We start from the raw sequence: 13,117 nt of genomic DNA, 5'->3' as shown, positions 1-13,117 counted from the left end.
CACAAATACGTGTTGCTCTTTACCAGGGATCATCTGTTTCAAGTACCAGTGAATGTTTGTCACTCCAGTTTCCTGAGTGACTTTAATTCTTTCTCTACCATGTGGAAGGAATGTGCTCTGTTAGAAAGCCAGCATCACCACACTGACTGAAGAGCCTCCTTCATTGCTTTTGAGTTTCTGGAATATGAAAGAAAGAAAAGTACCCGTACTCACATTTTTTTTTAATGGTTTCTTTTGTGTTTGCAATTTGTCCAAACACAATGCAGCTAATGAATGCTTCTTGAAATATTTTTGCCATTGTAATGAAGGAAACAATGGCAGCAAACAAAGGCATAGGAAAGTCCCACAAATGGCAATGTGAAAATTAGTGTTAGATTATGTGGCGGCATATGGCAGAGTTGCTTCCTTACTGTCCCAGAGACCCGGGTTCCATCCTGACTACGGCTGCTGTCTATACGGAGTTTGTATGTTCTCCCTGTGATTGCATGGGTTTCACCGGTTTCCCCCCACACTCCAAAGACGTGCAGGTTTGCAGGTTAATTGGCTTCAGTAAAATTTGTAAATTATCCCTAGTGTGTAGGATACTGGTAGTGTACGATGTGATCGCTGGTCTGCACGTACTCGATGGGCTGAAGGGCCTGTTACCGCGCTGTATTGCTAGTCTAAAGTATTTTGGTTGAATGACTAATAAGGTCGAGCACACAAGGGGGACTCCTTTACCTCTCTAAATTAACTCCCTGGGAGTTTTAACTGCTACTTGAGAGGGCAAACATAGCTTTGGTCTGGTGCCATCATCTCCCTCAGTAGGGTTGCTAACTTTCTCACTCCCAAATAAGGGACAAAAGGTCAAAATAAGGGACAAATTCTCGACGGCAATTCGATGACTGACTCGACTGTGGCTGGGTGAATGATGAGTTGGCCCGGGTGCTGGACTGCACACAAAGCCCAGCCGGTGGGCCAGCTGAGGAATTTTGGCCTGTGTTCCGGACTTTACGCACCCCATTCAACTCATGAACCCATGATCGGCCATGAGAAGGAGGGAGGGTGGTGTCGGCGGTAAGCAAAGGTCCGAAGGTCAGACAGCTGGCCGGGCTGCCGAGCGACGGGGTCACGGGCGAGGCGCTGCTGCTGCACTCCATGGGCTGCACTACGTTGGGACGGGTGAGGCGGGGCCGGATGCAGTGCTCCGACCCAACAGTCCCCTTGACCCGAGTAGTAGCAGTCAAATATGGGACAAGGGCGGTCCCGTATGGGACAAACCAATCTCGTCCTATATACGGGATGTCCTGTATTAGCAACACTATCCCCCAGTGCAACAGCTGACCTGGTGGCAGCCTGGATTATGTGCTCAAAACTCAGGATTGGGGTCTCGAGGGAGGGAGGGGGTGGGTTCCTCTGAGCTGGAACTGATGTATGTGTTTTGTGACCTAGAAATTGAAAGTGGATGCTGCCTCATTTACTCCTCTGATATAGAAGCCCCTTAAAAATAATTTTTCAGTTCAACTACGTGGACAGCTTTGGTGATTCATTAAGCCATGTGTAAAAGTGACATGGTGAGCTAATCGGTGGGAAAATATAATCTGTTTTTCTATGAAATTAGGGAGCAGCAGGAAAGGGAACAAACATTTAAACTGTATTTCAACAGAAATAGTTTCCTCATATTTCACTGCCCTGGTCTATTGTTAGAAGTACTGTGTTTCTGAGTATGTGTACTAAACTTTTAACCTTCACCTGATGCACACTGGGTTTGCAAGAGAACAGATGCGGTGACTTGTCTGTTCTGGGCAGGAGGTGCTACGTTTTAGCCTGAGCTGGCTTCAAAGTCAGCATTTTTTTCATTCCACACAGATCAAATTGTGAGAACAGTTAATATCTTGATTTTGTTTTTTTTGCAGGGGTTACTCATTCCAGTTGCAATGCTGGAGGGATTAAACCAACAAAACTGGCTTGCTTTCTCAGACCTGATTTCACGGAAGGGCATTAACTATTTAATGTGGCACGTGGTAGTGGTAGAAAGCCTCAGCACAAATTAGAAGGATTTGCTGTGACCGGCACCCGCACATGCCTAGATATGACATTTGTTTGGCAGCTGTGGAGTATGCTGGCAGCAGCCATTGCAACAGGAACATGTCGTTGTTCAATCCTTTCCCCTTCCTTTATACAGTCTCTTTAGGACATACAACAGTGCAACACAGGAACGGACCCATCGACCCACAACGTTTGAGTTTGAGATGAGTTTAGTTTATTGTCACGTGCGCTGAGGAACAGTGAAAAGTTTTTTTTGCGTGCTAACCAGTCAGCAGAAAGACAATACATGATTGGACAGCACATGAATGTTTGTGCTGAACATGATGCCAAGTTCTACATCCCTGCATACCCTGCACCTCCGTGCCTATCTAAAAGCCTCTTAAATGCTACTATTGTATCTGCCTCCCACCACCACCCCTGAAAAAGCAGTCCAGGCCCCCACCACTTTGTCCTCCACTTCAGTCGCCTTTCTTTTTGATTATTTTTCCTCTTTTAGTTTAGTTTAGTTTAGAGATACAACGTGGAAATGGGCCCTTCAGCTCACCGGGTCCGCGCCGACCAGCGATCCCCACACTTTAACACTATCCTACACCCACTAGGGACAATTTATTAATTTAAATTTACCAAGCCAATTAACCTACAAACCCACACAGGTCACGGGGAAAACGTACAAACTCCCTACAGACAGCACCTGTAGTCGGGTTCGAACCCAGTTCTCCGGCACAGTATTTGCTGTAAGGCAGAAACTCTACAGCTGCGCCACCATGACCACCCAGTTCTTTAACCAGTTCTAATTAGAATTTCTTTCCATCTGTGGTGATAGTTTTGTCCTCTGCCAAAGGACAGCCTTGCTTCCTTGGTTGCACTCTTCCATCTGCTTCTGAGTGTGTTCAGGATTCAATATCTGCTCCAAACCCTGTAAAGTATTTCACCGTGATGCTCCGATACCACCGGATGTTAACACTGGTTATAAATTATCACTGAATTCCCTTTCAGTTGGTTCAAATGGATCTTCTGAGAACGAGAGGCTGGTTCTCCAATTGTATTGCTAAGTATTTGTTATTTTTGCCAACATCATTTAGCTTATGGGTATTTTTGAATCTTCTGTGGTTCTGAACTGAACTTGACTCTCTCTGGTTATAAATATTTATCAGGGTATGGGGTGTTCAATATATTCCTACCTTCCAGTTTAATTTTCAACCCACTCCTACACTGTTGTAAAGAGCTTGAGGAACATCATCAAGGGGCAGCCGAGTGGCACAGCTGGTAGAGCTCCTACCTCACTGATAGAGCTGCTGCCTCGCAGCGCCAGAGACCCGGGTTCGATCCTGACCTTGGATGCTCCCTGTGTGGAGTTTGTATGTTCTCCATCTGATCATGTGAACTTCCTCTGCGTATTCCTATTTCCTCCCACATACTAAAGAGAAGCGAATGAGTAGGTGAATTGGTAAATTTCCCTTGCTGTGCAGTGAGTGGATGTGAAAGTGGGATAACGTTAAACTAGTGATCTATAATCAGTGTGGACCTGTTTGGCTGAAGGGCTTGTTTCCCTGCTGTATTTTAGGGACGGACAGTGGTGCAGCAGTAGAGTTTCTGCCAAAGACATGGGTTCAATCCTGACTACAAATGCTGACAGTGTGGAGTTTGTATGTTCTCCCTGCGATTGTGTGGGGTTTCTCCGGCTTTCTCCCACATTTCAAAGACATGCAGGTTTGTAGGTTAATTGGCTTCTGTAAATTGTCCTTAGTGTATAGTATAGCGCTAGTGTGCTAGCACTCGGTGATCGCTGGTCAAAGCTGAAGGGCCTGCCTTTATGCTGTATCTCTAAACTAAACGAGACTAAATCACATCTTCTATCTGATCAGGTTGGACTCTGCAGGACTGCACTATAAATCCTTCAACTTCAGATAATTCACTCCTTATTTCTGTTTGTGTCACGATTGGTCATTTTTGTTTCATTTTTTGGTATACTCCTGACCTGCTGGGCATGTCCCAGGAAGTCACACTATACAACACCATGTAGGAAAATGAGGTTCACTGTCCAGTTAATGGCTACATTCTTTTACCCAATCTCAGAAATTCCCTTTGTTACACGCGTTGTCCTCCTCTGCTGTACAGACAAGATTGCATTCTCTATTTCTCAGTTCTGATAAAGGGTCCCAGACTTAAAATGTTAACGGTTTCTCTTAACACAGAAGCTGCCTGTGCTACTGATGGTTTACAGCATTCTGTTTTTATTTAACATTTGGGTTTCCACTATTTGCAGGTTCTTGATGCTCATTAACGGCCTAGTACCTTTGGGTTATGCTGCTTTGCTGTTTGAATTGATAATAGTTAACAAACACCTGAGAAACAGAAAAGCAGCTGGAACATGACGTGAAAATAAAGCTCCTATTTGCTGCATAATTACTTCTGGAACCAATTTCCAATTGCTTTAATTACTGTGAAGCGATATTAAAATGATTCATCCGGCTTGGTTATCTCTCTGAATTTGAGTCCTAGCTGAACTTAATTACGATGGCTGTGAGTTATGCAGCTACGTTATGACATGGCCCCGTTGCAGGGTGCTCAGTCGTGCGTCTCAAACATGCATGGTTTCACTTGTTAGCCAACCCGGGCGGCACGGTGGCAGGTTTGTGGGTTAATTGGCCTGGTATAAGTGTAAATTGTCCCTCGTGTGTGTTGATGTGCGGGGATCATTGGTCGGTGTGGACTCAGTGGGCCGTAGAGCCTGTTTCTGTGCTGTATCTCCAAAACTAAACTAAACTTGAACCACTGGAAATATGCCAGAAGGCCTTTATGACGATCTGCGGTCATGACCTTGGATTGCATTACCAAAGATGTTCATTGCCTGGGCTGCACAGTAGCGCAGTGGGTGAGTTGCTGCCTTACAGCACTAGAGACCTAAGTTCGATCCTGACTATGGGTGCTATCTGTACAGAGTTTGTATGTTCTCCCTGTGACCGCATGGGTTTTCTCCGGGTGCTACGGTTTCCTCCCACACTGTAAAGACGTACAGGTTTATAGGTTAATTTGGCTTAGTAAATTGTAAATTATCCCTAGCGTGTGGGATAGTGTTAGTGTACAGGAATCGCTGGTCGGCATGGACTCGGAGGGCCGAAGGGCCTGTTTCAGCACTTTATCTCTAAACTAAACTAAAGTACTCATGACTTGCTCCCCTTCTTGCCACAGGGTAGCCATGGTAACGACTCACTCTGGTTTTTCATTGGTCAATTGAGTTTTGTTTCAAGATCGCAGGGCCATGGATTTCAATTATCTTGTGGTTAAAATCATAGACTGCCGTGGCTCAAAGAAAAATGGTTTGCTGGAACCATACATAAATAAGACCAATTAGGTGTCCTTAATCCTCATTCATTAATCTCAAAGTGCAGGTTTGTCTCAGTTTTCTGGAGCAACTTCAAAGGCCTTTATTTACCTTCATATTCCCAATTACTGCCTTAACATTGAGATGTTAACCATTCATGTGGTTAACACAATGTTGTGTCTTTCTCTCCTGCAGGTTTCTTTATGGGGTGAGGAGCAATAGGCCTTCACCATTTGATGGAAGTGAATATTGAATATGAGATTTAGGAATTTTCTCTCTCTTTCTCTCTCTGTTCTCATAAGTCCCTCAGATCAGATGCCCCAACATCTACCAGGTATTTCTCCAAAGCGTCATGTTTCTGAACTACTTCTAAATAATGTTGATGGCTGAAAGCAAAACATAATGATTCGTTCATAAAGGAAGAGTACCACTTATTGGGGTTTACGTGAATAAAATGAACTCTCAGTCTTTTTACCCAGGTAGAGGATTTTAAAACTAGAGGGCATGGGCTTCAGGTGAGAGGGGAGTGATTTAAGGGGACCTGAGAGAACCATACAAGTAAATGGGGGCATTTTGGCAGATGGATGGACAAAGGTCAAAGATGAGAAAAGATTTTTTAAAGTGTGACATAAGGATAGAAAGTGTAAAATGTGAAGGCAGTGGAAGGAATATAGGTGGAGTTGGACAGGGAAGAGGGCGGAAATATTTATTTCAGAAAATAAATTATTTGTGTATCTTGAGTAGACTTTGCTGCCCTCTGTGGTTTTGAAGGCACTTTCTTTGTTACCTATTGAGTATATTGTTGTTACTTAAATATTATCTGTTCTTTGAAGCAAACAGTTAACCATGTCTCTGCATTGCTGTTGAGATAGCTGCCCATAGAGTACAATTAGAAAGGTTCCATGAGCCCTTACTTCCATATGGACATATATTAGGTTAACATTGAGACCAAGTGGTACAGCAAGAGATTTAAATGTGAGCTGAAATACTTACGGTACAGTCTTGCTGTACCTCTGTGCCTTGTCAGCATATTTTATGGTGCAACTTCATTAGACTGACGATCTGTTCAGATCTCTGCACTCCTAAATCTTGTCAACATTTCATTATGATTTCATTATTCAACTTTTGTGACATATCTTCACCTGCATTATTCTTAAGCTGTCCAGCTTCCCACATCTCTCTGTCTCTGTACTGCAAAAGCTTGGCTTTTCCAATCACTTGTCCTAATACCATTTTTGCCCGTGTTAAATTTTATGTGATAACAGTGAACATCAAATGGAAATTTGTGTTGAAGCAGGTGGACTTGCATGATTGTTATCTTTCGTAATTTCAGAATGTCCCCAAAAGCTAATATGCTAATTAAATAATTTTATTAAAATTGCGCACATGAAGTGAAAACATGGCACCAAATTTGCATGTAATAAGGTTCCAGAAATAACTGTATCGCAAGACGTAATGTCTTTCTTTATGTGATTTTGATTGAATTATACGTATTGGCTATGACTGTGAAGTGCATTGTCTTGAGAACTTAGTTTAGCGATACAGCGTGGAAACAAGCCCTTCAGCCCACTGAGTCCACACCGACAAGCGATCACCAGTACACTAGTTCTATCCGACGCACTAGGGACAATTTACAGAGGGCCAATTAACCCTCAAACCTGCATGTCTTTGGGATGTGGGAGGAAACCGGACCACCCGGAGGAAACCCACACGGTCACAGAGGGAACGTACCAACCCCATACAGACAGCACCCATAGTCAGGATTGAACTTGGTTCTCTGGCGCTGTAAAGCAGCATCTCTACCACTGTGCCACCCAAGCAAAAGCCTGGGAAAGCTGATGGTTAAACATCTTGTTTCTCTCTCATCCACAAGTTTTCCCCAATGCTAAATGAGCCTATGTTTTATGCCTGTAACCCCAGGCTCAGATGTTGGATCAAACCAAGGCTGTCACTGTTAATATCACAACCTTACATTGATAAAGTGGAACATATTTATGTGATCACATTGTTTATTTTGCTTTATTAAATGGTCAAGGGGGAAACTTTGCCTTGTGTATGATTCTTTTGAAGACGATTTGAAAATGGATGTATCTTTCACTAAATTAAAGTTTTGTTTAAAGCAAATATTTCATTGTACCTGTATGTCACTGTACTTGTGCACATGACAATAAACCCAACTTCATTTCAAAGCTGTGGGGCATGAGGTTAAATATCGATGGAAGACTACCATCCCAGTTCCTTTAGTTGCTGTATTTCAGACACTGATGATCATAGCCTTGTAACATGGCCTATATTCTGTTTTGCAGGCCTGTTTTTCTTACACGTTGTCTATATCCCCTCTCTTTGATCAATTCATTACAGAGTTGGAACATGTCCATGGTGTGAATATTAAGCATGTGGCCTTGCATTGTATGACCGTAATGTAATTTGTTTTCATTTACCAAGGCACATAACTTGTTTCATGCTTCGTAAACTGATGTTCCAGGTCTTAACAACTTGCTACTGTGAATGATGATTGAATTTATTTAAATACAAACTCTTCTCTCTTACTTGGAACCAAGCTGGCAGCACCCTGACTTTTCGAGTGAAAGCCCCACTAGTTCACTTTCAGAAAAATATGAGCCATTTTCTTTTCCCCAACACCCACCCCTTTACCAACCAATACAACGCCTCAAATGCCTACTCTTACAGGCCATGCTTTTCATGGAGTTGGAATTCCTGAGGTGGAAACACATGCAAGCTTTAAGAGGTTCGAATCAAACAGGGCGTTTGAGGAATATGAAGAAGAAGAAAATAACTCAAGCGGGTGATTAGAAGGGCCAAAAGGGGACACAAAATTCCTTTGGTAAAAATAAGAGGGAGAATGTAGGACCGCTAAAGAATCATAAAGGGAATTGGTGCTTGGAGTCTGGAGAGGTAGGCAAGCTACTAAACAAATACTTTGCATCAATTTACACCAAGGTGAAGGACAGTGAGATCAGTGTGGAGAATACTAATAGGCAAGGACAGTTTGAAATGAAGGAGGAGTAGATGGTGGGGCTCTTGAAGAGCATTAAGGTCGATTAATCCCCAGGACCTGATGGGATTTATCCCAATTTATTGGCAGAGGCAAGAGAGGAGATTGCGGGAGCATTGACAAAGATCTTTGCATCTTCTCTACCCAGAGGGGAGGTTCCAGAGGACTAGAGAGTAGCTAATGCTGTTCCATTATTTAAGGGAAGTGGAGCGAACCCATGGAATCATGAGCCAGTGATAGGAAAGCTATTGGAGAGGATTCTTCAGGATAGGATTTGCTCCTGTTCTGAAGCGAATGGGCCAGTCAGCATGGCTTTGTACATGGCAGGTCGTGTCTTGCTAACTGGGTCGTGTTTACCTGATCAGATAAAGATCAGCTACGGGAATGTGCAGATAAATGGCAGATGAAGTTTAATCTGAACAAATGTGAGGTGTTGCACTCTAGAAGGTCAAATGTAAGAGTGAAATGACACAATTATTGGAATGAGACATAATGTCATTGATGTACATAGGGATCTTGAGGTCTAAGTCCATAACTCCCTGAAAGTGGCAACATAAGTAGATGGAGTGTTAAAGAAGGCATATAGTATGCTTGCTTTCACAGGTCAGGGCAGAGTATAAGAGTCAGGAATTCATAATGCACACACTCATATATAGCTGTACAGGCCTCATGACAACTATCTCCAAATGCCCAATGGTCAGAAACACTTAAACAGTGTCAATAGATTTCAATTATGTTAGGAGAGTGGAAGTTGTGGGATCTTGTCAGGATAACGTGGAGCAGATATTTCCCCTTGAACAAAGAGTAGAACTAAGGTCAAGACACACTGCAAATGCTGGAACCTGGAACAAAAAATTAACCACTGGAAGAATTCAGCGGATCGAAGATTGTCTGGCAGAGGGAGAGGGGAGCTGAAACATCTACAATTCTCTTACTCCCCCCAGAGATGCAGTCCAGTCCACTGAGTTCTTACAGCAGTTTGTTTGTAGAACTAGAATCACTGCTTTAAATACATTGGTTTGCCATTTTAAGATAGAGTTGAGGCAATTTCTTTTTGCAGACGGTCCTGAGTCTTTAGGCCTCACTTTCCCACGGGCAGCGGACGCAAAGTCTAACTAAAAATCTAACTATTTTCAAGGCAAAACAAGAAGGTGAAAGGGTACTGTGGATTGGAACGAGGAGTTGAAGTTACTATTAGTTCAATCATGAACTTACGCAGCAGAGAAGACTGGAAGGGTCTAGTGGACAACTCCTAGTTTGGCTGTGCGTAAATTATTAAAACAAGATATATTTACTTAAGTAGCTTAAATTGCCACAAATTAATGTAATAACACAATTAAATGGAATAAACTAGTTCCTCATATTTGCCCGTTTAACGGTGGTCAGTGATCCCATTCTGGCAAATGAAACTGCTTTGTTAATGTCATCCTTCCATGGCATGAAGCCGAAAGGATGGGTGTTAAGTGCAACCTCCCCACAGCGCAGTATTTTGTGTTGCATCGCTGGATCAAATCCTTTGCCTGTGTCTGACCTCCAACCCATCTCCAATGACTGTGTTGTGGAGCACAGATTTAGGTTGCTGATTTGTGTCAGTACTTTTCTCCAAAACTGTCAGCCACAAGATTAGTATGACCTCGTTCAGTGATTTAATAGACGTTTGGCTCGACAATGCTAATATCTCAACAGTGTAGAAGACATAACACAGATCATTTATCCAATCCAAGCAGTTACAGTGCCCTCCATAATGATTGGGCCAAAGACCCATCATTTATTTATTTGCCTCTGTACTCCACAATTTGAAATTTGTAATAGAAAAAAATCACATGTGGTTAAAGTGCACATGGTCAGAATTTTATAAAAGTCATTTTTATACATTTTGGTTTCACCATGTAGAAATTACAGCAGTGTTTATACATGGTCCCCACAAATCTCAAATAGGAAAACGGAGATCTCAGAGAAAACCCTCAACAGGGCCTGGGAGATGTAAGAAAGGTGTGCTTGAGGGAGGGGGTAGGTGAAGGGGAGAGGGAGAGAGTTGGGGTGTTCACCTGAAATTGAAAAATTCAATGTTCCTGCATAAACAAGTAACTTGCGTGGCTCAATCCCTTTTCAAAACAGTTATAGGCTTGGATGAATACTACTCAAATGTTCAAAAGTTTACATACATCTCTAATAATTATGGTGCAACTTGTGAAATTTGCCTGGGACAAACCAAGAGCTGGCAGGTTCTGGAAAAGCTGAATGCAATGTTTGGTTGGAGAAAACTCATTGTTCACTCAAGTGCTGGTAATTTTATAAATGTGTGTGAAGTTTCCAAAATAAATTTGAATGCGTTCTGATGGCTTTTCCACTTCAGTGCATGCTGAGTCTTTGATTGGTAAGGAGGCATCCTGATTCATGCTACATTTTGGCCTTTTTAAAAAAAAAAGTGAATGGTTTGATCTATTCTTGTTTATCACACCACTGCAGAAATGCAGTGGATGATACAAGTCTGTCTTATATATTTTCCTTTTTGCTCCACTAACTGCTGATCCAGACATTTGGATGGGTTCGGAAAGGGCATGGAAGGAAGGTTTATTAGCATCTCGGATGGAACAGTTGTGATCCTTATTTCTGCGTTTTGCCATATTTAAGGCAAATTGTGTAGTAGCAGAGCAAAACAAGCAGGGACAACCACCAAGCCAACCATTCCAGCCCAGCCAGAGCTAACACCTAGCAAAGGTTGGTTGTGTAATCTGAGAATTTGGTTCACCTTAATCACACACCGGCTTGACCAATATGCTTTATATGGTGGAAGGAGGGCTAAGGTTGAGTGGATATAGTAAAGAGCTTTGCCTATATACTGCATGCTGCTTCTGCGACCCCGCATGTGTTTGATTTACCCCCCCCCTTCCCATCTCTTGAGAGTATCCCTTTTGCTCCTTTAAAATCTTTGAACAGATTTTGTAAAATGCTCACGCTTATTAACTATTTTATTAATCTGTAGTTGAAACACATCGTGCTGCTTACAAAAGTCTGCAGAAGGGATACTGTTCTGAACTGCATGCAGCATTTAATGTCTAACCCTTGTTTGGTAGTGGTGTGAAGAATTAGAACAATGCTGTTAATCAACACGATCTTGAAAAGAAAATCTTGTTTTCTGCATGTCCGTACTTCCTGCAGGAACCTGATCAAAACCTGCCGCAGAAGCAGCTGGAAGATCAGAAACGGGTATGTAGACCTGCACATGCACATTTCACAACGAGGAATAGATGGAATCCCCGCATGGTTTTGGAAATTAAGTCTTTGTTGTGGATTACCAAAATGGACTGTGCTACTGGTGATAATAGACATGGCTTAATATAATTATAATTGTACATGAAAGAAAACAAAAAAAACGTGAAGCAGGCAAAGTCTTGTGTGAAAAACATTACCTAAATAATTATTTTCCAAGTGCAATCATAACAATTGCACCTGGAAAGGAACTATTTCGGGAATATGGCTCTCTTTCTGAATGTTATGCTCACAATCATTTTTCCTTCCTCGAGCAATTGAAGTGACGATGTCTCTTTGATGTTTAGTTTGATGTGAATGTGTAAATTAATGGTTTTCTGTGGACCATAGAACAAAAAAAGTGACCTTTGCTGTACGAGCTTGATTCTCTGTCAGAATCCTGGCTCAGAGTTGTGTTTATAGAATGAATCAGTTTTGCATTTCAGTGGGAAGGAGGTGGAGGGGGTGGCTAGAGAAAGAAGAGAGAATGAGAAGAGGAGGCTTGGATTATGATTGTGCAGTATATCCTGTGTAGGAGGAAGTTTTTGTCCTGAGCTTTCTGCAAATTGTGGACTCCTACATTAAACTGATGATTGACACTTAATATAATTCACAGTGTGAAGCCAACAGAAGCTGTTTGGTTATCTTAAAAACACAGTTGATTGTGAATGTTGACGGTGTGATGTTGCACTTTGGAAAGGCTATCGATTGTTGATTTTTTTTTAAATTTTATACCAGGACTTTCAAACAGCAGTTGTTCTTCAAAGCTGCAGAAATGAAATGATGAGGAAAACTTATTTTGCACATGGCCATGTATAGGTCACATTTTTAAAACCGTGATATTCTGTTAATGTTGGAATATTTTTTCTTTTTAATTCACAAACCTGTGTTTGTGTCTGTTCTTTACTATTTTGACATAGTGAAAATAAATTATTGCTTGCTTAGGGATGGAGATCCACTTATTTCTCCTGTTATTGAGTGGAAGATGTCACACAGTAAATTCAACGCAATTCATTAATCCCTGAGGTGTGATTGTAGGGTGAAGTTAGATTGAAATTTAAGAGTTTTTGCTATGTTTGAATCCTATTCAAAATGGAATTCTTGCTGTTGACCACTTCTTTTCAATGCAATGAATGGTTAAAGGCTTCAAGATATTTGCACCCAAGATAACTGAATGTTTGAAATACTGTAAAGACTTGCTCATTTGGTTCTATTATGTTTATTGAGATAAGAATTGGTGTAAATAAGATTTTAAAGCTTTCCATTTGTCATGTGATGTACGTAGATGTTCAAGACTCCACTCACTGTGCAGTTGGGGTTATTGTTAGACTCCAGGTTTCCAAGCAATGATACAAATTGGCAGGAAAACAGACATTTGGTGTTAATAGGTTAGGATTAACAGCATCCTAAAATACTGTGCAGCTGAAAAAACGATCATCTAAACAGTATACTCGTCTCAGGTAATTTAGTGACTTTAGAGTATTTGCAGTGTTGAC

The 13,117-nt window shown here is 41.8% G+C and overlaps 1 protein-coding gene across 8 annotated transcripts in view; it reads left to right on the top strand.

The window, feature by feature from the left end:
- itpr1b (inositol 1,4,5-trisphosphate receptor, type 1b) overlaps nt 1-13,117 on the top strand; it is a 380,201-nt gene that overhangs the window by 183,229 nt on the left and 183,855 nt on the right. For 5 of the 8 annotated variants that reach the window (XM_055647740.1, XM_055647741.1, XM_055647743.1 and 2 more), the window contains exon 40: nt 11,532-11,579. The exons of the other annotated variants lie outside the window; for them this stretch is intronic. In XM_055647740.1, the coding sequence (XP_055503715.1) occupies nt 11,532-11,579 (48 nt within the window). The remainder of the gene's footprint in view (nt 1-11,531; nt 11,580-13,117) is intronic. 8 annotated transcript variants of the gene reach the window in all.

This window comes from Leucoraja erinacea, chromosome 16 (genome assembly GCF_028641065.1).
Source record: "Leucoraja erinacea ecotype New England chromosome 16, Leri_hhj_1, whole genome shotgun sequence".
Lineage (NCBI taxonomy): Eukaryota > Metazoa > Chordata > Chondrichthyes > Rajiformes > Rajidae > Leucoraja > Leucoraja erinaceus.
The sequence above is the reverse complement of the archived record's forward strand: the minus strand, read 5'-3'. Positions and strand labels throughout refer to the sequence as shown.